Source organism: Sinohyriopsis cumingii, chromosome 2 (genome assembly GCF_028554795.1).
Source record: "Sinohyriopsis cumingii isolate HCF-2022 chromosome 2, ASM2855479v2, whole genome shotgun sequence".
Lineage (NCBI taxonomy): Eukaryota > Metazoa > Mollusca > Bivalvia > Unionida > Unionidae > Sinohyriopsis > Sinohyriopsis cumingii.
In genome coordinates, this window is record NC_142962.1 from 83,682,959 (window position 1) to 83,708,212 (window position 25,254).

Here is a 25,254-nt window from a genome sequence, read left to right on the forward strand (position 1 = left end):
ATGAGGCCAAAAATGAGACACAAAATTCAATTATCTCAAAAATTATTCTTACTCTTGTTAACGGTATTTGGAATCAGATAAACATGTCCTAAGTTATTTTGAATTTATTAAAAGTAACATACAACTGTCCAAAAGGACATATAAAAAAACACCTATCTGCAATGTAGAAGTAATATATATATATATATATGGCATTACCTTACTTTCCAATCATTGGAAATGTCAAGTGTTTTTTCAACTCCTGGAAAAAGAAATTTAGCAAACAAGTGCATGTGATCAGATACTCAAGTTCTAAACTAAGATGACAATCTAAACACTACCACATTATGCCAAACTTGATTGGATGATGCTCTATTATCAAAATAATTAACTGCAACCATACAGATATTGTAGCTTGCCCTCTAATGTAACTGCATCATACAATACAGAATATTTTGTAGCTTTCAACAACACTCAACATACTAATAGTTTTTAAACTGACACCATTTACCCTAAAAAACTCAAATGTCCAGTCATGCAACATACACAGCAAATAATGGCAGAAAATTATTACCTCAAGTACAGAATGAAAAGACTGATCATACTGATTTGTTTGTATACAGACTGACATAAAGCATAAATAAGTATTTAAACTTCTGGAGAATATAGACCTCCCCCCCCCCCGAATATGATGCAATTGAAGGGCATGGTTAAAAATCAAACAGGAGCTAATAGATTCTTTTCTTAAATGTTTTGTTTGTAGGATTTTTTTTGTCAATGTATTTCCAACTGTAATGGAAGTTTGGAGGCATCGATTGCAGTGAGATGATTTGTTTGAAAATGTCCCATATGATAGGGTACAATTTCTTTATGATTTATATTACATTCTGCATAACTACCCAAATGCACAATAAACCTATTTTAAACATTGGATTGATTTGCCTGTTTCTATGAACCCAAGATTATTCCTGTAATAGTTTCAATTAACAAAATCCTTCAAAAGTTACCAAACTACAATTGAAGGGCAAATTGCCCAAAAATAGCAGGGAACAGAATGCCACAAAATTCAGTGAGAAAATGAAAAACTAATCAAACTTGACCTTTGTCTTCTTAAAATAAAATCTTATACCAACATCATTCTGAAGTCACTCAATGGAAAGTGAAGGGCGAAGTTCTAAGTGAAAATGGGGTCACAACTCCAGACACTTTTATTGGACAAAGGTGACAATCAAACTTGATCTAGGTCTTCATAATGTAAAGTCTCAATCCATGAAATCATTCATATGTTTTTGAGTAGAATCAATTTTTTAACAGATAACAGATCTGATGTGACATGATATGAGTACTATTCAGCTAAAACTACTGTAAATTAATTTCGTCAATCAAGTTATTTGTTTACATGCCATGATTACTGAATTGCAAACCAAGAGATGCCTTTTTGTCATGCCAACTTTTTATTCAGCTTCAAAGAACACATACGAAAGAAAAGAAAAATCATTAACATTGGTCTTAATCTAGTATCCAAAACAAATAAAATGATTAAGATTGTGGGCTGCATGAGTAAGAACAGCTTAATAATTAAATATGAAAAGCCAACACAATTATTACATGACACTAATAACATTCTTACTACATGGTTGTAATAATATTGTTAAACAAGATAGTCACATAGTGTGGTAGAGACAAAAAACATCATCAGAAACAATACAGAAAAATGGAATAAGTATTAATTAAAATGCTTATTTTGAAAAGGAATGCCTACATGGCCACAGGCTGCACAATGTTAAGGTCTGAGCTGTTTGTAGCCCACAAGCTTGACACTCGTGGACTAGACAGATGTACTGATATGCACACAGATGCAAATACAAACGTTATGTCAAGTTCCATCATGACAAAAACTGACAATCTGTAATGTGATTTTCATATTTAATCATATTTAAAACTTGCAATCTTTACCCATTAAAAAAAGAGAAATTTATACAGCAAGAAGTACTGAAATCATGGGAATTCTAATGTGAATATTCCAAATAAAAATTGTATCCTTAAAGTTTTCATAGGCCTCACAGCTGTATTTTAAAAACTATTGAGATTTTATATGGTGAGCTTGATCTAAAAAATAATTAAATTTTAAGTAGTGTTTAGTAAAGAAAATGCCATTTGGTTGCCAACCAAAAGTAATATTTCTAAAAATGTAAAAATGATTTAAGCCCTAGGAAGATAAACCCTTCCAAAATAAATGAAAACATGAAATAACAATAAAATATAAATATAAAGGATAAATACTGGAATTTTAAGGGGAAATCAGAACAAAATATTGTGATAATAACATGCTAATTTTACTAATTAAATACCACAAATTAAACAATTTTATAAGCAGAATGCATAAAAACAGTAACTGAAATACTTCCTTTCTATACTATATCAAGTACATCCATTATTATGAATCATTCTATACCTTTGATCTTTTTCTGATAAAAAGAGTGGTAAGAGAAATTGGCATAATGTTTCTCCCACAGGACTATAATCATATAATAGGAATTAGGAAATATTATTGCAAAAAAAATATAGGGATGCAAAAAATAATGGAATTATCTAAAATATACATGATTCAGTCTCAATCATTTCATTTAAAGTGTTTCTATTTAGAAAATAGTTCAATTTACCCCATTCATAGTCAATCAGAATAAAAGTTTTTGAGAAGGTCTCAAAGGCAGCCTTGAGAATGAAGTTGCATGGGTCTAGCTCCAGGAAAGCTGATATGGCCTTAGTGAAGTTTACCGCTGGGATCTCTATGTTCAAACAAGCATCAAGTCTCATACAGTTATTAGATATCTTGTAGTACAACAACTTCCTCCAATCTGGGTTTGTGATCTCTGGGAGGGACAGGTTCCTGCCATTAACTTTACAGGCTGTAAGAAAGCAGAAACAAAAATACTTGTACATGTAGGTCACAATGTACCTTCTTGACTTAACAACCAAAGTACTGACTTTAAATTGATGTGGAAAGCAGTAAAAACAAAAACAAATAAGAACATGATAAACAAGAAAAATACAAAATGGTTATTTACATTAAAGTCAGTATAATGAAGACTGATGTATAAATTTGATATTGTTGATGTATTTCCATTCAGTGGACAGGTATGATAAATTAAATACATTAATAAAATCTAAACCTGCAAGTATAATTGTCATGGGAGTTTCAAAATATACTTGCTTTAGTTTCCTGCAAGGAGGCTTTCGATAAAAGTAATATAGTACTGCTTCATTATAATATTCTCTATGGAAACCATAGAGTATACTGCCTTATAGCAAGACCTTCTTATAATGAACTATGTGACATATACAAATGTACCAGCATCATATGAAATGGGATCCATGACTATCCTCGCTTTATAACAGAAACCATGTTATAATGAAGATCATTATAGTGAGGGAGTGTTGTAATTCACATTGTTATGTAAAATACCCATTTTTCTAATAAAACATGATCTATAATCCTTGGTAGAAAAGCATTTTCCTAATCTTTGAAATGTACTTTTTTTTAAAGAATTAATGTTTTAGGTGTAGGAAAGAACTTAAATCTACAAAAGTAGAAGGAGACATTTGTACCAGTCATTTTTCTCATTTGCTTTGCCCCACTATGTAACTACCTGACAGTTGTGAAATACTATTTCTAAAGAAAAGATGATAAAAACTCATCATTACAAACAACAAACATTTTTGGCAAAATTGCTAATATATCAACAAACACAAAAGGGGGCCAAAGGTGGCAGAGTGGTATAAGGTACTCACCTTTACAGACCACTGACATTTCACCTCCGTCTTTGTAACATGGCTTCGAGTCTCAAGTTCATTAAACCATAACAACAACAACAACAAACACAAAAGTCAAAGAATGGACTAGAAGCATGTATTTCAGAAAATAATTCATATCCCATCTGGACTGCCTTCCACCATATCCATGAAATTGCCAGTAACTGTTATGCATACTGGTTCTTTTCCTTACAAAGCTTTCAAAGCTTCAAAGAATACCTCAACCTTGGATATGCTATTATAATGTTAGACCTTTTCTAATTAAGGTCTAACATCCTTGGAGGAAACTATCAGAGAGAGGGATTTTATTTTCCCCTTTAGTATTTTCTTGGTGTAATCACCCACATATTTTATACTCTCACAGCTGTTCCATCCTTTCCCCTGCCCCAAGGTTTTATTAACCTTTCCATCTACCTCCCTCTCACAAAAGGGTCAAAAATTACCAGACCATATTATACATCTACAAATCATTCCAAAAATTTTGAAATTGTTTCGCTTTCTCCCCCACATTATAAGTGCATGTATAGATGCAAATTATTTCTGCATGAAGTTACACTCCTTCATGGAACTGTGTTCACTGCATGCGACACAGCAGCATTGGAGAGATTAGTGAAAAATGTGGTCAAATGCTACAAACCAGTAAAAATGTTCTAATAAGGGCATACATTTTAAAACAAATACAAAGTATAATCAACATGCTTCCTTCATTACATGTAGTTATATCTTTGAAGCTTCATTATCATAAACAGACAAAAAGTTCTGTCAAACACTGTCACCTTTCTAAAAATTTCATCAAAAACAAGAGAGAATTTTTGTTAAGAATGCAATATGAATATGCAATTTCAAACAAAATCTTCTTGCTTGTCATGAAATATGACATCCAATTGTGTAAAAAGTTTCCAGGAAACTTTTGAAGATTTAAGGCAAATGTAAATCAAGTAATTGTGCATATTATGAATGCAGGACAAAATTATAGGTTATGTGTTTGAGCATGTACATGTGAGAAAGAGACAAAAAGTTATGATGAGATAGGGGATAACAAATGCACTGGCATGACATTTCATGTTAAATAGGGCACAGGAGAATCAGATAAGCATCTAACAAAATGTTTCCATCTATAAAATAGTCAACAAAACTGTCAAATATTTGATACTTAGAGAAAAATATTGAGGGCATGAGGTGAAGGATAAATATTAAAACTTGAGAGCAAAGAGAGTGAGTGGATGCACTTTAAATATAACAAATAATATCAAGCACTAGCAATTATATTATCAGTTAACAAATCAAGAATGCTGGTACTCAGTCTGTTTCAGAAAGAAAGACATTCAATACATGTTTGAAAACATAAATCCTTTGATGACAGACCTGACAATGCCACATTAATCATTAAACATGTTTTCGCTATAATTATTGACAAAATCTACATCAAACTAATTTTTTAAGTAAAAGATGTTTCTTCAATAATATTTATGTGATTATAACATGTCAGATGTCCTTCCTCTCTGTCACAAATCCAGCCATCAGAGTGAAAAATAGGTTAACAACTTGTTTTGGCTTGTTTTACTACTGAAGGTTTTAAAACTGTCAGCTTAGAAAAGCAGAAGTTACAAAAGAGTAGTCTCCCCTTGGATAGAGGAATTTTGCAAAATCCGATCATTCATCAGTTACTAACAGAGCTTGAATGCACACTCTTCTAGTAATGTAACTGGTAACTGCAGAAACAGACTGCCCATATCATGATTGGGCTGGGTTGCATTTATGATTTCTAAATTTGGGCACTGTACCTACTTAAAGCTGAAAAAAGGGAGACCAATTTGGTCATAGAAGAGGCCTCTCAATCAGGTATAAAAAATAACATTGAAAGCTGAACAAGAATGAGTATTATAACATATACATTGTTTTAACTGGTGTCAAAATACACAAGCAAAATTCCATATTCTTTTTTTTTAAGCTCATGTTTCAAGGCTTGGGTGGTGTTGGTTGTTGTTTTGTATTTTTTTAAATTGCCACCAAAAAACCACAACTAAGCTGCTTTTCCACCATACAATCAATCAATCATACGTCCATCCCCAAGTTTTGAGACAGAGATGGATGTCTAAACTTTTCTGTAACATGAAAGTACAACTGAAATTAAGAATCTCCAAAAGCACATCTAGTTCAGATTTGTTCACTGAAAGTATAACAAAGAATTGTAGTGAGTCAGCATACAGCCTAACATTCAGTACAACGCTTAGGCAATATTGTTATCAGTGTCTATGCTGATTATTTAAATTCAGCAATAGAATCAAATAGAATAGGTTAAGATCTGCTGGCACATTATACAATGGTAATCAGAAAATATAAGATGTTGATCCCAACATGTATGATGTGTTTGTTTAGTGGGGGTAGGAGGGGTTGATCTCCTAATGCCATAATAGTCAGTGAAGTGGAGCATGCTTATAGCATCAATATGAAAACTGCATGGATGCAAACATTTTGTACCACATTTTCAATCTGAGCTGGATTTTCACAATCTTGTGTCCTACATGCAACCCTGATATACTGCTCCGGTGGTCTAGTGGTTAGAGCATCCACCTTGGAAGCGGGAGGTCGTGGGTTCAAACCCCGGCCGATTCATACCAAAGACTTACAAAAATGGTACTAACAGCTGCCTCGCTAGGCACTCAGCATTAAGAGGTTAGTGTTAGGACTGCTCAGCCTGGTGTAAGGATAATGTGACTGGGTGGGACATCATACTACATGTCTGCAGCATGATGCCCCAGAGCTAGATATCACTATAAACTGCCACACTGCAGACATCGTAGCAATATGACTGAAAAATTGTTAAGGCTATGTTAAAAATCCAAATTACACACACACACACGCAACCCTGATATATCCAGTATTATAAAAGAAACATATACTTTAAAAGCTAGTTTCATCATCAAATATGTTTCCCATGCATAATACATTAGGAGAATAGGTAAGTGGCAGGAAGAATTGTATCCCTTTACACAAGAGCTCCCCAGCTGTTCCCCTAATGTATGAGCAGTAGCTCTAGTCTTGTATGAAACAGAGGCACGGGATTGCACAGATTTAGAGCTGCAGTTGAAAATTTCACTTCCTCAAATTCAGGAGAAGTCAAAGAAACCTGTGTCATTATGAACCTGCTGAGGGATCTGGGAAGGTAGCCTGTTGTGCTGCTGATATTAGGTCCTACCAGACTGATTTAAGCCTTTCGAGATGAAAAGTATCTTAAACAGAAATTTGAGAATGTCCTATCATACCTTCATCCCATGGCATAAATAATGCTGGTCAGAAGCAGTTTCACTTTAACAAGGGGCTAAACAGCAACTGTCCTGATTTCATTATCTAATAAGAAATTCAAAAGATCTTGAGTTGACTTTTTGTAGGCAATTTAGGGCAAATGAGCATCAGTAGAAATACAGCAATTACCATATCTGAGTGGTAAGAACACATGAGATATCCTTCTTCTAATCAGCTCAGAACATCTCACAGCATTTCAACACCCTGAAGGGATCATTAAGGCATCCTTGTAGAGGAGGGTTCATTAAAGACAAAGGTTTTAGAAGGAATGACTGATTACCCAAGGGCTGGAGCCTGTTGTTGGTGATGAAAGCAGTGTTCATCAAAACAGAAACTGAACCATCATGGGAGAACTGCCATTAATTCAGGTCAACTACATTACTACTAATTCTCCTTCTAAGGTGATGAGGAACATAGGTCTTATACAAAAAAATGAGTCAGTGAGGCCCTAGACAGTGGTTAAATGGGTGAAAACATCAAAATCCAGGAAGAGTCCATTTCTTGCATTTAATTGATGAGTACCAAAATATTCTATAATATTCTTGAAAGACTCAAACATAAAAAAATTTATTTTCATTTGGGACAAGCTATACATAACAAGAGATCTTTAAGTGTAAACCCCATGTCAATACAATGTAACCTATCTTTGAGTCCATCCCCTTCTGTGACCAAAAAGGTCTCTCAAGATAGGTGGTCTCTTAGAATAGTTCTGTGCAGGACAATCAATTTTTTAAGCTTGAAATTCAACTGGATTTATAAAGGAAGAATACCCATAATGATTGTACATGTTTTTTTACTTTTATTAATATTTTTCTTGTTAAAGAAAAATGCATTGGTCTTAATAGAATTTTACCCAGCAATAAAGTTCCATTCATATTTGTGATGTTAACATATCAATGATTGTTGTAACAATGACCCCATCAATAAGAACTTCCAGTCAGGAGTATTTGTGATAACAAGATTTTCAAGATAGTTGCCTTGACAGCAAATTTCGATGTTCATTGGACACAATTTTCATTTTAGACCAACTATAATTTGGGATAAATGCATTTGTAAAGTTATGATGCAATCTTCACATTTGTTTAGGAGAAGAAGCAATAAGAAACTTTTGCTAACAGACACCTGACAAAAGGACATAGTATAAGCTCTTCTGGTCTATGACCAAAAGAGCTAACAAATGGCAGGAAAGACTAAGTGATTTGGATTGTAACAGTTATTTCTTTTGTTATCAGTTTAGTAACTGTACTGCAACTTTTATTTAACACCTTTTACTACTTGTTATTAAGTAAACAGTATTAAAGATAATGCATCTTACACAGATCAGCCTTTAGCAGACGCTGCTTCAACACCTCTGTGGTGCCAACTGTTGACAGGTTTCTAATTGTCAGTTCCTCAACAAGAGTAGCATGGGCCATAGTCTCTGGTTTTGGACATGGTGGAGTTTGGGCAAGCAGGTGCTTAAAGAGTAGAAAAATTTAAGATATATACTGTTAAATTTGTGGTAAACTAGGTAATACTCTTGCCACAAAAACATCAGGTAGAGTAAAACATATGTTAGTTACAAACCATAATGCAGTAGGATATCAGTGACCTTTGGCAAACCCATATATTTCACTCAAAGAAACTCCATTTGCAGAAGGATGAGGTTTAAATCTTTAGCACCATTTTTTTATGTATAAGCCCTTGACTTCAAAAGATATATATTTGGAGCTTTATTTCTATAAGTATCTTTGCCAGGCTTGAGATCATAATTTTTCTTTTTCAGATTCAGTTCAAACTTCATATTTTGAAACAAACAGAAAAAGAAGAAATTTCACATTTGATTGAATTATATGCAAACTTTAAATTAACACTTTAAATTTCATGATCATGAAAGGAATTTTGGTTTTAATATTAGTTTATCACTTGAAAACATACATTTTGTGGGACAGAGAAATGCAATATCTTTATCTGGTAGAAGTACTTATTGTGGCTGATCAAATGAATCAATCATTAAATGAACAATTAAGTTTCAATTATCACAATATCATAATGATCAGAATAATGCTACCAAAACTGACAGAATAATCCATCCACATAAAATCTTACTGCACAAAATTCATAATTATCTTCAAACCCTGTTATCTTAGCCACCAGCTTTCATCTTCCATGAAGGACCTTGAACCAATTCCCTAATTCCCACCTCCTCTTAAGTTTGGTTATTCTACTTCCTGACAGATAGATTCCAGTTGTATCTCTACATGCGGTTAGTCTCCAGTTTTGAAGAACAGTTTTTATCTTATATGTCACATGGGTATATGGATAATAGGCCTGATGTACTCATCTATTAGAGGCAAATGATGGAGGCAGGAGCAGCAGTGGCTCAGTGTATAGCATACTAGACTTGCAACTGAAAAGATGCAAATGTGTCTTGGTGCAAGACACTTTACTCCAATTGCCTGGATACTTAATAACCTATTTCTGTTTCTGTGCCACAAAGCACCAAACCCAACTCTCTTATCTGAGGCTGAAAAAGCGTACTGAAATTGGGTAATATTTCATATATATATATTGCTGAAAGCTTACTTTGATTTTAACTTTGAGGAAATAAAAACTCAAAAAACATAAGTACCAACAGAAATAACTTGTAAAAATCAAAATAAATCAACTCTTTTGAAACGTTAGGAATGATGAGATATTTTAATGTTCTGAAAGACTGTAAAAACCAAATAAAAAAAGAAATTTGTTAAGTAACCCAAATCTACCCATCTTTAATGATGTTTATCCTTCATTCCTCTCTGCTGACTAGAGGTAGCAGATGTTTTGTAATTTAAGAAATAAGTACATTATTAATGGGCAAAATTTAGAAACAGTATTTTGGACATCTACCTACTACTAATTGTTTGTAGGATGTAACAATTACATCATGTAAGAGAAAACGTAGTGAGCACCAGTTCAAGTACCTTAATCTGACACGTATGTGGTCTTTTTGTGTCATATTGTAGCTAAAATGGTTTGATAATAGAGAACATAAATTATTCCAGGGCTAAATGTATTCATGCTGACTTATTATTGTCAATTAATTCTTGATATAGTAACCCATATGTACATCACACAGGCAAAGTCATTCCCAAACTAAATACAAAGAACCAAGAAAGTCAGAAAACCACAATATCCTTTTTTGTTACAAAAAATTAATTACAAAAACAAGATCACTGAAACAGGTTTTTTTTTCTACTATGATATCACCCATAAGAGCAAACAGGTAATGCAGCTAGTAATTTAGTCAAGGGAGGCAAATCAGTGCACAACCTAACTCTTCATTAATTTTCGCAGTAAATTTCAGGAATTCGGTTGGACTAAATTGAACTAAAGAAAGAAATTTTAATGTACTCATATTTTTCTACAAAAAGAATGATAAATTAACATTCATAATCTGACCTTTATGTACCAACCAAACTGTAACTTCTTGCAAAACCACAAAAAGTGATAGTCACAAAAATAAATGAATTCACACAATATCTTAACTTTATGAGAAACTCCAGCATCGCTGGTAACCTGACCCACCTCTGGTAAACCCAAAGCATTCAAGAAAGCAATTGTGGCTTCTCCTTTCAGCTTTTCTTGTATCTGCTTTGAACTTTCCCGCAGTCTTTTTTGAAGTGCCTCTTTACTGAAGTATGTTTTAAAATCCACTAAAATGAAATCAGTACATAATAAGAAATTGATACAATATGCTTTCTTGCTTTAATTACCATAAAGAACTGAAAGTAAACTGAAGCTTATATTCACTAAAATTCATTTTTGTTTGCGTTGTTATTTGAGAAAGGCTTTTATTTCAGTTAAGATATCAGTACATGATGGAAAGAAAAATGATTTATTTTGGATGTGATATTACTCATGTACATCCTTATCAGTTGAATAATTAACACCTATATTTATCAAACATATTTATGCACATATTGAATATGCATATTTCTCTGAAAAAGATCTGCAGGGAAATAATGGTCCTTTCCACCAGATCATCAAAGCACTTATGCACACACTTTCACAGTATATATGAATGGCATATCACAAATCATGATTCTGCATAGATTTATTTCAAACAACTCAACTCATTTGCTAGAGGAGAGCAGGCATCCAATGAAAATCATTATTTAGCAAATGACTTAGTAAATATTGTGTTATTTTCAGATCTACTATGAATGTGCCTGATGTCAAGTACAAACTTGTCTCCACATATGAAGGATGAAAAAATGTAAGTATCAACCCTTACATGAGGCAGAAATTATTTCTCTGTAGTTATAGACACCAGTCTTTGCAAAATTAAGTTTTGCAATGATTTCCAATTTAAGTCCATGTAAAATAAAATTATGTTTAACCCTAAACAGTAGTACAAGTCTTACATTTTAAATTTATTGGTGTCACGTTTTGGATGGGATTTTTAAGGAACAAAATATTTATACAATATAAGAGACAGAAATACCTTTTGGCCAAGTGATGGAACCATCAGGATTACACACAGGAAATGGTAGTACAGCTTCCTCCAGAATATTGAAAAACACTGGGCAATCATTAGTATTGTTATCTTTACAAACGCCTGCTCCAACTGTGGCAACCACTTCAGCCACAGTTTTCTGTATCTTATATCTGAAAAAGGTCAACAGTTTTTAGAAAAATGGACTATAAAATACTGGCCTGTCCTATGTGATCAATGAACACCACTATATGCAACAAAAATAGGCCGTTTCAAAATTTTACTAATATTTAATAAGGGTTTAAAAGAATCACAAGCTTGAATCTGTCCTACAAAACAAAGCAAAAGCATATCACTTTCAGCATCTGGATTATAACAAATTTGAATCATTATGTTATTATTATCAAATTGAACAAATAGAACCTTCCAAGGTAATAGATAATTTTACCATAACAAGAATATTTCAGCCTCCATAAAACAGACCCAGTATTCCTGTACACTGCAGAAAACACTGGGGAAAAAAACACACTGCACATAACATCATTTTAAAGTCACTGACCAGAAAAGAAAAAGATCTCTAAGTCTGAAGATGGCCAAAATCCCCATGAAAATTTTAGTAAGCCAAGTAGAGCTTGACATTCTGGTATATCATTCCATATTTAGATAACTTATATCTAAAAGTGCATGTTCTGATTGAAGCAGCTTGAGAAAGAGAGATTACTTACTTTATTAACAACTGTAAACCACCAAGAAAATTTAACTGGTTTCCAATGTTGATGGTCCCCTCAAAACCTAGAAGCAAATAATCAGATGGGGATATAAATAATCACACATCAATCCATCATATATATATATATATATATATATATATATATATATATATATATATATATATATATATATATATATATACAAAAGCTTTATATTTTTTCTTCTATTCTCCAAACTTACAAACAAAAGAATTCAGAAAATCTGTTCCCATTTTTTAATTGTCAAATAGCTGACCCTCTGCCAAGTCTCCAGTGCTGTACCAATTATATACAATAATTTTACAATAATCAAAATAGCCTAAATGCCTTTATTCTTTATTGTGTGGGGTTTACTTTTCTGAATGTCTTTCATGAACAAATTCAAAGACACAAATAAACAGGTGAACAATCAGCAATCGGTTCTTACTCTTAACCTAATTATTTAACCTCTATCTGAAGTGGCACTGGTTAATAGCAAGCAATGCAACAATGCAACCGGAACAGTTGTGTAGTTCTTCAGCTAATAGAAGTGCAATGTGCATCATTACATCAGTTTTACATTAGGCTGTGCAGGAACCACAGATATTAACTCAACTGAAAAGCTCACCTTTTTCAACAAACACAATGCATTCTTCAGTCAACCTGATTAGGGATTATGGGTCAGTAGGATATTAACTTATTCAACATTGCTGTACCTAGAATACCAAAGCAGGCAATACTGTGTCCCTAGGCCCTCCAAATCTAAGAGATAAACAAAAATCACAGGGACAAAAAAAACAAATACTAGAAAAAAACTTGTGACACTATTGTTAGGATTTAAAACAAATAGATAATCTCCTTGTTTAGATAGTTTCGCCAGATATGTACTACACTTCCATCTTTTCTATGAGCACTTAGATTATTGTAAATAAAAGCTTTATGAAACCCATGAAATACTACCATTCTTTTATATAATATCCTTTTTCTCTGTATTATTTCAACTCTTTTCAACTAATAATTCATTGAGTAAATACTTAATTTTGAATTTCTACAATTGTCTTCTGTCAGAAATTGAGTTCCATTGATTCCACCCTAAAAATATGTTACACCATCAGTCATCAGTGACTTCGCATTGACACTTTAAACTTGAACCTTGAATATAACCTTTACAGGTGCCCCAACACTTACAGACATAAAAAAAATCTGACATAATTGTTAAGATCACAACATGTTACACAAGGAGTGACCAGTACTTGTTCAATTAACAATAAAAATATCACACACAACTATCATTGCTTTTATGCTGATTTTTTAAATATGTATACTTTTTTATTTCTACAGCATGAAACTTGAAATAAATGAATTAAAGACTGACTATTGCATGGGTTGCTTGCTAATGTGAGACTTCTAATAGATCTAAAATACTTACTCAATGTGAATCGAGCTCAGCATCACTGATGTCCTTGTTCATTTTCTTCAAAAGATATTATAAGCAGATTTTACCTTGTTCTTAATTTTCCCTAGAAGCCAATACCTGCCTTTTCATTGCATGTCACATGAAGAACTTGATTTTTTGAAAGAAACTTCACTAATCAGTTCAAAAGTTTTTTTTGACTTAGTCCACAAAACAAACAAAAGATTCAATCTAGGAATCAGTGAGTGAGATACAGGTCTCTGTAGCTCAAAATACTTTGTAAGATCAGTAACATGAGGGTCCAAATCAATTACAAGATCCTTAGAGAACTTGTGCATGTTAATCAGCACTGCCATATAGCCCTTAACAGTAAAAACCATCATTGTCTCTCACCATACAGGAAGAGAAGAATGTCTGCCACTGCAGGGACAGCTGTGTTCAATGCATTTCCAAAAACACCAATCAGAAAAGATTCTCCACAACCCCTAAAAACTATACCTTCTGGCTCCATGTGAGAGCCGCAACCTTAATCTGATGTGTCTGAGTAAAGAAAGGTGGGAGGTTGGGTGCATTGGGACTCATGGGACTCAGATCAAAAACCAGTCCCAATCAGACAACTCTAGTGGTGATGAAAATCTCATAAGGTCTGTTTCCCTTTAATGTGTGTGCCCACATCCCATAGTGATTGAAAGGGAATTTAGTAAGGGTGAGGGATGTTGATCAAATACCATCATTGTCAGTTGAGAGTATGCCAGCAGAATTAAGACAGGGGTATCAACTCAATTCCTGTCCCCATACCAATAATGGCACACCTTTCACCAGTGGCTGGTACTCAAAGATCAGTGATCAGTGACAAGTAACTTGTGCCTGGTGACCAGTCACCAGTCAAACACAGGTGAGATGAGACTGAGCTGAAGAAGAAGCCCTCTTCTGAACTTACAGTCTATGATCACTGCTGTACTTCTCCACAATCTGCTTGTCACCTTTACCAGCTCAAGGCCCCAAGAGGAGGATGTGCCTCCCTAACTGGAAGGCATAACTCACACTCAACCAAAGTTTTTCATCCTTTGGAAAGGATCCAAGATTGAACCATATTTGCCACTGACTGCATCATTATGACCATCAAGGATCCTAAGGGCCTTGAGTTATTTTGATCTCATACCCTCCAGGTACTGAAGAGTTTTATTCAGAGTCCACAGCACTCAGAGAAGAATCCCATACCCTCCAAGGATCATGGAGTACTTTCTCTAATGAAGAGAAAGATTCAACGATATCCTGGAATCAAGAAGTCTTCTATGGAGTCCCACAGGATTTGGAACATTTTGCTCCACAGGGGATTACTTTCCTATTATACTGAGTAAGATCCCATACAGTAATGGAAAAGAGGAGAAAACGGAGAAGAGGGTCTTTTTTCCACCCCCTCTCTTTATTAGCACACCAACTCTTGGCTAAAGTTACAAACCTCCTCAGACCAAAGAAAACAAAATGATCAACCATCCATGTGTGCACATGGAGTACGTGCCAAGTATGTAAAGTCAATGTCCCACCAGCATTTTTTTTGCTCCTGCTTTCCAATACTCTGTGAAATTTCACACTGAAATGAAAAATCTATAAAAAAAATAGTCTATATAACAATTTGCAGACAAAGGTAATGAAATAACAGAACTTTAATAAACAGTAAATACTTACCTTAAATCCAGATATGGGGAGGGGTATAATTTAAATTATGAACATTACTAGATTAACAACACTCAATTCTCTCTTTTAAAGTTCTCAAATGTGATAAGACAGCTTGGATTTAAAGGACTTATAGTACTATCACTCATTCAATATGGAAAACTGATTACTTTAGAACAAGAAAAAAGGCAAAATGTCCATGAGTGAATTCACATGTCTGATGCACACAGTCATCAAAGAAAAAAAATAAAAGGATGTCACCAAGGTAATTGTCTTGTTGGTGCAAAGTTTATATTCCCATAGCTGTCAGTGCAGTGGCTTTTTGGATCATGTGACATTTGCAGTCTCCCATTTTAGAGGTGAGTTGTATTATCACAACCTATTGTTTGAGTTGGTGAACTGTTTTTATGGACTGCATTAATGTTTAATGCAGTTGGGATCGACGTAAGTAGTGCTAGAATATCGAAACCAAAATAAGTTTTTACATAAAGGTCACGAGATTGTCCACATCATTAATGAATAGATGAACTTTACAGTTTGTCAGTTCATTAATCATGTGGACAATTTCACGATCCCACCATGATGATGAAACCAATGCCAGAATTGCTAAAGCACGTGCGACCTTTGGCAGACTATGCAATTGTGTGGGAATGCAGAGGCATCAATATACAACAAAAAAAATGAAGGTCTAAAAAGCCATTATGTTTCTGACTCTGGTGTATGCTTGCAAAATGTGAACAGTGTACAGATGCCATGCCAAGAAGCTGAACCATTTTCACACGGCCGCCTGATGAAACTGATGATGACATGACAATGAGGTTCTCACACAGGCAGGCATTCCAAGCATCTGCACTCTGCTGATGAAATCACAGTTGATATGAACAGACCACATCACAAGAACTACCAAAGATCTTCTACTGCTAGCTGAAGGAGGGAAAGTAATCCCATGGTGGTCAGAAGAAATGCTTCAAAGATTCTCTCTCATCATCCTTGAAACACTTCAACACATGATTGCACTACATCACAGAGTCTCATCCAAAATAAATGGAGCTACAGATTTTGAGGAGAAATGCAGAGGCAGTGCAGAAGTATGAGTATCATAAATCTCAGAACTGCAGCATGTCTTCTAATTGATGAAGCAAACCCAAGCAGCATCTCATGTCAAGTGTGTCAGAGACAATTCAGAGCATAAATTGGCCTGATCAGCTACTAACATACTCACAGAAACCAAACCATGCCATGGTCATCTTCAAATTCAAAGGATGAACAACAACATGTGATGTTTGGTGATGACATTAGACAATGTTATATTTACCAGCTATTTTTTTTTAGAAGTGGATAAAGTGCTTAAATGAAAACATATTTTGTTTTCTTTCATTCGAATATGAAATTTTAGTCATAGGTTTATAGGCTTATACAAGTAGATAACTTATTCTCAATTTTGTCTCTTATTTGGGTTACATGCACTGACCACCTCTGAGACCAATTTTTGAGTCCCATAAAATCCAACACTGTCTGGAAGGTTGGCAGATATAAATCTCATCCTTTCATTTTGCATTTTAGCCATAATTCCATGCTGTTTTCTTAATGTTGTATTGCATAGTCAAAGGGTACCCCTTATTTTTATTTGTTATTCATCCAAGCGCTGTACTCTGTACTAAGTGGTGTAACCCAAATGAAGACATGAATGTTCAATCAGTATTATAAAGATATTAAACATGTAACCATCAGTTATAACCATCATATTCTAATTCAAAAAGCAAACATTATCAATTAGACTGTTACTGATCAACTTATTTTTTTTCTCTCACCTCAAACAAATTCTAAATTTAAACACACACATTCCACTGTTAACAAGGGTTTCAGAAAAATCACATGGTATATTTAAATTTGGTGACGTCATCAAAATGCACCCATTTATTTTGGAAAGCAGGCTGTTTTGGTGCAAAGTATGAGTATAATTGTTTGATTGGTCATGAAGAAATAAGGTTTTTGTTTTACAGCTGCATTTGAAACCAATTAATTGCTTTACACACTGAAAAAAACTCAAGAGAGGCAGGAAATTTATCAGGTGGTAAACTGTTATCACTACACTGACATTAATCATTTTGGAGTGTATGACATCCATCAACCTAACATCATAACCCAGTATGTTTACCATTTCCTTACAGCAATACAGATGCAGAAAGATCATATCCTATGCTGAGAAAAATTCAACAAGGTCTGTGAAGTCTGAACAATAATACCATCCAATCTCAAATGAGTGCCAAGATAATACAAATGACATCTGTATTACCTTCTACCATTACCCCCATTGAAATCAGTAAAGATTGCAGTTAATTAAGAAAATTCCAATGTTCAATGGATTTTTAAAACAGAAACTTAGTGTACTTTTTTTAATTTAATGTCTCTGTGGTTGTGTTTATTTGAGTGTGGATACATGTGTCGACATGTGTGCAGTGATAATATTGAACAATGCTAAATCTACCAACTATTTTTGGTTCTTAAGTTTATTAAATGTTTCAAAGAAAACAGATATGTTATTTTTAATATCAAATTTGAATTTCTAATAATTTAATAATAATAATAATAATAATAATGATAATAATAATAATAATAATAATAATAATAATAATAATAAGAATACTTATTTAAAGAGGGTGACTCAATATCCTCCCATGAGGCCCTCTTAAGGAGAGTATAAGGAGAGTACAACAATGAGCATTATATGAAGATAGCAATAATTACTATTTATTTTAACATGTTTAGTATTAAAATACCAAATTCCACGAGTCTAGGACATTACCCCCTGTCAATTACCCCCACCACCACTACCCCCCCATTTACCCCATCAGTATATTACCCCGCTGTTTATTACCCCCCATTCTGTTACCCCCTCAGCTATTACTATATAACATATTTAAATTTCTTTCCCATGCTTTCTAAAACATCAAAGTCTGGATTTTATCTTTTAAAGCTGTTATATGGTACCTTTCCAGGGTTTGTGATAAGGTAAAATCATTTGCATTTTCATAATACTCGAAAGTGTTCCCTATCTGTTGATACAGTTTTGTCGTCTACTTAATCAGTACGCCATAAAGTTTTGTTTCCTACTTCGTCCAGAACCTGGCTCAACAACTTATCTTCATCAGAATCATTCCACACATTGAAACCAATTATCATGCATGTGATAGCTTTTCCAAAGTTTCTGCAACATTTTCCCACAGTTCAGAGGCAATTTTGACTTGGACTTTTTGGTCATGGGATTCAAACAGCCAGTGCAATTAAAACAAGATGATGTCATTTTCTAGCAGTCAAGAGGCAGTTGACCAGAGCTACTTGGTCACGGAGTCTAGGACATTACCCCCTGTCAATTACCCCCTACCACTACCCTCCCTGCTAATACCCCCCCATAATTTACGCCCCTTAGTATATTACCCCGCTGATTATTAACTCCCCCTTCTGTTACCCCACCAGTCTATTACTATATAACATATAATTGTTATACCCCCAGAATAAATAATAAATTAAAATAAATTTCAAAAGAATTTATTGTACATTTTTATTTTAATTAATTAATCTCAGCCTTGAAAACATATTCTTGTCCTGGACTAATTAATATTAAATTCATCATATCATAATGTTATAGTACCATAAAATATGTTACATTGATATGATTAAATCATGTTTCCAGCAAAAGGTTTTGTGCATGCAGACATATCTAAACATATAAACACTTTATGGTACAATGTCAAAAATTTTACATCTCTTGTTACATTACCATATCAACTTACAGTTAAGGCCATTATTACTCTGATGAAATTAATATGTATATATTTATGGCAGTTCAAACCTTAATAAAATTATCAAAATGTTTGTCAAATTAATACATATAGATTACAATGTGGGTGATTTTGGATTTTTAATGTGGCTTTTAAAAAAATTCAGTTATATTGCTACGATGTCTGCAGTATGGCAATTTATAGTGATGTCTAGCATTGGTGCATCATGCGGCAGGCATGTAGCATTATGTCCCACCCAGTAACATTATCCTGACACCAGGCCAACCAGTCCTAACACTAACCTCTTGATGCTGAGTGCCAAGTAAAGTAGCTGCAAGTACCATGTTTATAAGTCTTTGGTATGACTTGGCCAGGGTTTGAACCTGTGACCTCCTGCATCAGAGACTGATGATCTAACCACTTAGGACACCTGAGTGCATAGATCACAACCCCACACATTATGTATCCCATCTTTTCTAACTATTATATTATTCCTCCAATAATTACATAATCTAGAATTCACTATGTATATATTTATATTTGAATACAATCTATCTGCTCCAAGTCAGCATACAAATATTGATTGTTAGAACATGTTAGTAAATGGAGAGACAGTTTTCAAGAAACTTCCAGCTCTCTACTGAATATCCAATTATTGCATTATTTAGAATAGTAAGTGAATCATAAATATGTTTAAACCAAAGTATAAAAAGACTTATTATGATGAAAAAGTGCACCCTGTATAGGAGTTAAGATTTGGGTGACACTGTACTAAAAATTGAAATCTGCAATCCTGAGCTCAAGGTCCAAACAGTACTATCTGATTATTGCTACTTGAACAAACATATAACTGACTCTCTAGGCTCAAAGATTAAGTATCCCAAAGTCTTATTATGAACAAAAGTATCCCAAAACATACAAGGGGTCTAAGCAGGACTGTTTAGAATACATACTCAGACATGTGTAGTGGTGGTCAAACGATTATTGAAAATCATGTATTTCAAAACACAGCTGTTGGGGGTCGGGGTAAAAAAGCAGGTTTCTCATGTGACATGTCATGCTACGGCAGGTATGAGGTCCAAAATTTGTTGTGTCTCAACATCTACATTATAATATTTTCAAATTTCTCAAACTAACTACTCCTGAAAGTATGTTTTCACCGTTTCCTAAAGTAAAATAATGACAGCCAACTATGACAAAAAACTAATTTTCATCGCTGTAACAATTGCAGTTTCTGATACCATTTCTATCTAAAAGTGAGTTTAAAACACATAACATAAAATTTTATATAAACATAACAGGAATCTACCCTCCTCCAAGACAGTAAATGTCCTTTCCCAGTCACTGAAGCCCATATGAATCTGACTGGCACAAGGATCATAACGAACAAAGGCATGTAATGTCATCTGCAGCAAGTCAAAGACACTGATGGTTATACAGCAATCTATACCAAGACATTGCTCATCTAGACTACAGTACATCATTTCCGTCTCAGGCATGGACAGAGAAATCAGAGGACAACCTGAATATAAAATTGAAAAAACAGAATTATGGTATCTAACAATATACCAACACATGCCACAGTAAGGATACATACTGTACCTGTTTTTGGTTATAATTTACAGAAAAATATTCATTAGTAATTGTACACGTCTTACTCTCAGCATTACTCATGAGGTCAAGCACTGTTAATCATAAACATCAAAGCCCTAGTTAATAATGAGACTTTAAAACCAGACTTTAAAAATCAATAATTATGGGAGCAAAGAAGAGTAAAATTACTTATATTTCTGCACAAAAATAAGTTTTTATTTCTTTTAATCATAAGAATGTCTTTTGTGACAGACCTGCAACTATAGTATGGCAGCTAACAGTTAAAAACATTATGAAGACTTTACTACATACTGTGACTAATAGTTGTGAGTCTCTCAATCAGCTGGTCCCTAGATCCCTCTGCATCCAATCCTCGATTCATCAATTCTATACGAAGATCTTTGTCAGGCATATTGTAAGGATTCATGCAAGGCTTTAAGTCCACCAGTGACTGCAGAACATGAAGTGTTTAATTGACTTATGAAATGCATAATTTATACTGGTATGGACTGAAATGGTAAAATCCAACACAAGGGGTTAGATCAGTTATCATGCAAAGTTGAAACTTCCCTAAATATTTATACCCACCAACTCATACTGTCGGGTATTTATAATTTTTTCTTCCATATAAAATTCCCTGATTTTTATAATCTGTATTTATTACAAAAGCTTTGTATTTCCAGCTGGTATCTTTTCCATTCATGATTCTCTTTGACATGATTGTAAAGCATGATAAATGTTCTTGTATATCAAGCCAGCTTATTTTCTTTTGATTTGAGATTATGATGGGTTTCCATTTTAAACATAACTTTTACTGCTATATTCATGTAAGTTAATGCTTCACTACAAAAGACTAGCCTGGTATTCAGACCTGTCGTATGTATCTTGTGGTATCTTAAGAGAGATCTAATATATTTCAGTGCTTCATCTAGAAATTTGGAGAAGAGATGCAGCTCTTCAACCCTCTCCCTATTTGATCAGAAACAAAATGAAAGATAATTTCACCAATTAATCCTACCACTTAACCTATGAGATGCTACCTGACAAACAACAATCTGGATGTACTGCCTGATCACTTATCATTTACCAACAAACCACCTGAAACCAAAATGCAAGCTTACGACATGATTACTAGCTCAGGATGCGCAAGCTAGTAAGGGTGCTTGCAGAACTTGTGCAAGCTTGCAAAAGGAAATTTTTTTAAGTCTGCAAGCTTGCAGGATTGCAAAATTTAAAGTTCAAGCTGGCGCAAGCTTGCAAAAGGAATTTTTCCAAGTCTGCAAGCTTACAAGCTTGCAAAATCTAAAGTTCAAGCTTGCAAAAGAAATTTTTTCAAGCCTGCAAGCTTGCAAAATCTAAAATACTTGATGTAAGCATTGCAAGCAGGCAAAAGTCATTTTTCCAAGTCTGCAAGCGTGCAAAATCTAAAATGCTTGATGTAAGCTTGCACAAACTTGCAATAATCAGTTGTGAAAGTTGAAAGTTGGCAGTTCTGTATGAGATCTGAGTACTTCCTGAAATGTTGAAGAATATTTGACTAGATCATGCTCAGTATAAGAAACCACACTGTCAAATTAAAAGATTTACCGGTAATCTAGTTTTTATTTATAGCATCTGATAATGCACTTGAGTTAAATAACATACATTTTCAGTGTTACAAAATGCTAAAAACTTTAATTACTTGTACTTAGCTGATACATAAATAAAATATATTATTCCAACATTTCTCCATGTTTAAATTAACTATGAACATTATTAATATATTTCAAAACAAACTGAATTATTTCTTGACCAAGGCAAAATATGAAATGTTACTTTTTTTACAAATGTCTTTTTCCAATTTTAAAATTTTTACAAATATTATACATGTTAGAGAAACAATTGAGTTTTTTTTGCATAAAGGAAATTCTTATATGATTGTACACTCATTTAGCTATGCAGTCATTTTGTCAGGAAATGGAAGACTGAATAAAGAATTCCATTTAGTAAAATCCTGTAAAATATATAGTAATTGTTGATTGTAAAGTTACTTACAGACTAACTTAATACAGCAAGATATTTGATGTCAAGTATTTGTAAATGCTATTTACTGACAAAGTATGTACCATCAAATATAGTCTCAGTAAATCCTGTAATATTAACTTTCTGGCATTAAGTTTTTGAAAGAATTGTCATATATTTGTTTCAATGACAATCTGCTGCAAGGAGAAAAATTTAATTGTCATTCATTTGCTTACTAAATACAAATTTTAAAATATTTACAATTTTTGTTTTAATTTGAGAGAGAGATATACATCCAATTCTGCTAACATTCTTTTAAGAATTTAGCTTTGTGAATTTTGCTTCTTTAAAAAGAAATCAAATAAAGCATGCAAGATGAAATGTGGTTTTCTGCCACAGAGATTTAATTTGGTATCAAGGCATTAAAGGCGGTTACTTCCCCTGTTTACGGTCAGCAGTCTGGTTTATGAACTCTAAATATACACACAACATATCTGAGTTGCAAGAACACAAAACAACCACCGTACCCTCGCATTAAAAAATTAGGCACAATTTTCAAGGTTTAACTATCACAATTTAGCTCGTTAGTTCAGTACATTTCATTGCCCACAGAACCAATATATGTGCAGTAACTGATCCTATAACCCAAGAGATAATTTGATGTCAAGGAGTTATCATGTTGGTGAGTAAACTCAAGAGTGTGTTGTATTTTGCCAGTTTTTGGGCTGTACATTGGCGGTAGCATTCTATTTCACTTTTACAATTTAAATACATTAAAAAATTAAATTGTAATGTTGTTTCACCCAATGATTGAGATGACAACTCTGCAGATCATTATTATTTATTGCTGCGCTTGCCAAACTGCAGTAAACAATGCAATGCTGTCAGTTATGGACAATAGGGTTACAGGATTATAAAATTAAATGCATGCTTGTAAATCTCATTTCCGTTATACTTAGGGTCTTTTTTTCCTCTCACATATCAAATTCAACACTTGTTCAGAGGTTGTTACATTTAATTCTTTTCATTCTCAAAGAAGATGGCAGTTATTTTATTTCAAAATGTATTTAGGTACATAATCAGTTTCATCAGAATTTTTGTTCGTTTAAAGCTTTGAAATGCCATTCATTTTAATGTGTCATGGTCCTTTCAAAATGGATGGTAAAATTAAAATTTAGGAACTCATTAAAGGCCGATCTTGAAGAACACTTACTGATATTTCTTGGACTTGATAAGTGATTTTGGAAAGTTGAACTAAAAATGAAATGTTTTTGCCAAAGAGGTAAATACTCATTTTTTTTGTTTCCTGGTTACATAGTACATGTTGCTGTAATCCATTTCAGTGGATGATACCTGAATCACACCAGAAGCAGAGGAGGATGCAGAATTTTATTCTGAGGATTTTGTTTACAAGAGGTGGTTCAGAGTAATTCAAATAGCAAACATTCTTGTTTTCACCTAATAGTTTATCATTTTGACAGATGAGAGAGCGAACCTAACCATTTGACACTATCCTTCCCCAAATGGATTTCTACATGGAAGTAAATTAGTAGAACATTTCCAATTATGTCATACAGAACAAAATTATAGAGTTTCCTCAAACAGATCCCATTCATATGCTCTTATTTTTATCTGATTAAGTATTTTTAAATGATTTTATGACTTCATTCTTTTCTTTCATTGTGACAGAAAGATCTCATGCTAATTAATGTTCACCATATATTAAGATTTTAATTTTAATATTTGATATTACATTATCATACTTTTCACACATCAAGGGCTAGAAAAATGGAGGTATATGACCATGTATAGAATAATTTAATTGATGCCATATCAGTTCTTCTGATGCAGCTAGCTAGGCCAGCTTTGTTTGCAAGCTTGCGCAAGCTTGTAATTACTGTATTTGCTGGCCTATAAGTCGATGCGGAGAATAAGTCGAATCAGCAAATTTGGCAAACTTTCCATCCTTCATTGTTATATAAGTTGATGCTGAGTATAAGACCAGGCCAGACCAACACCATGGATTGTGTTTTTCACTTTGTTCCACACAGCATCGTGAATTTTATCCTACCTGTAACTCAGTAACCTTTCCAGTCAGGATCATTAAATGTAACTAAAAGTACCTAGTAATTTGTTTCACAAGAAGTATTTTAAATGTATTATGTACTTTTAGCTATATATAATGATGCTGACCTAAAATTTATTGAGTTACATATAGGATAAAACTCGTGATGCTGTGTGGAAATAAATTATAATAACTTTTGGTTTCATAAATATTGAAAGTATCACTCTATTCTATTTTAGATTACCAGCAGTAGGGAAACTGCATCATTAATACTAAAATGCATTGTATGGGGGTGGGTGGAGGGGAAGAGAGATACAGAGAGCAGGATGCATATGTATTCCATTGCCTTTTTCTTTTTTCACCTCATGATCAAAATAAAATATGGTCTGATATATGAGAGAGAAAGAGAGAGTTGAGCTCTTCATGGATTTTTTGCTCTT

General features: G+C 33.5%; 1 protein-coding gene across 1 annotated transcript in view; it reads right to left on the minus strand.

Moving 5' to 3' along the window:
* The window catches only part of LOC149805296 (uncharacterized), a 174,025-nt gene that overhangs the window by 12,278 nt on the left and 136,493 nt on the right, over positions 1–25,254 (minus strand). The window contains exons 17-24 of the mRNA XM_089933924.1: positions 21,061–21,199; positions 20,465–20,677; positions 12,280–12,346; positions 11,564–11,727; positions 10,645–10,772; positions 8,414–8,555; positions 2,643–2,888; positions 199–241 (exon numbers count right to left, since the gene is read on the minus strand). Of these exons, the coding sequence (XP_089790050.1) occupies positions 199–241; positions 2,643–2,888; positions 8,414–8,555; positions 10,645–10,772; positions 11,564–11,727; positions 12,280–12,346; positions 20,465–20,677; positions 21,061–21,199 (1,142 nt within the window). The remainder of the gene's footprint in view (positions 1–198; positions 242–2,642; positions 2,889–8,413; positions 8,556–10,644; positions 10,773–11,563; positions 11,728–12,279; positions 12,347–20,464; positions 20,678–21,060; positions 21,200–25,254) is intronic.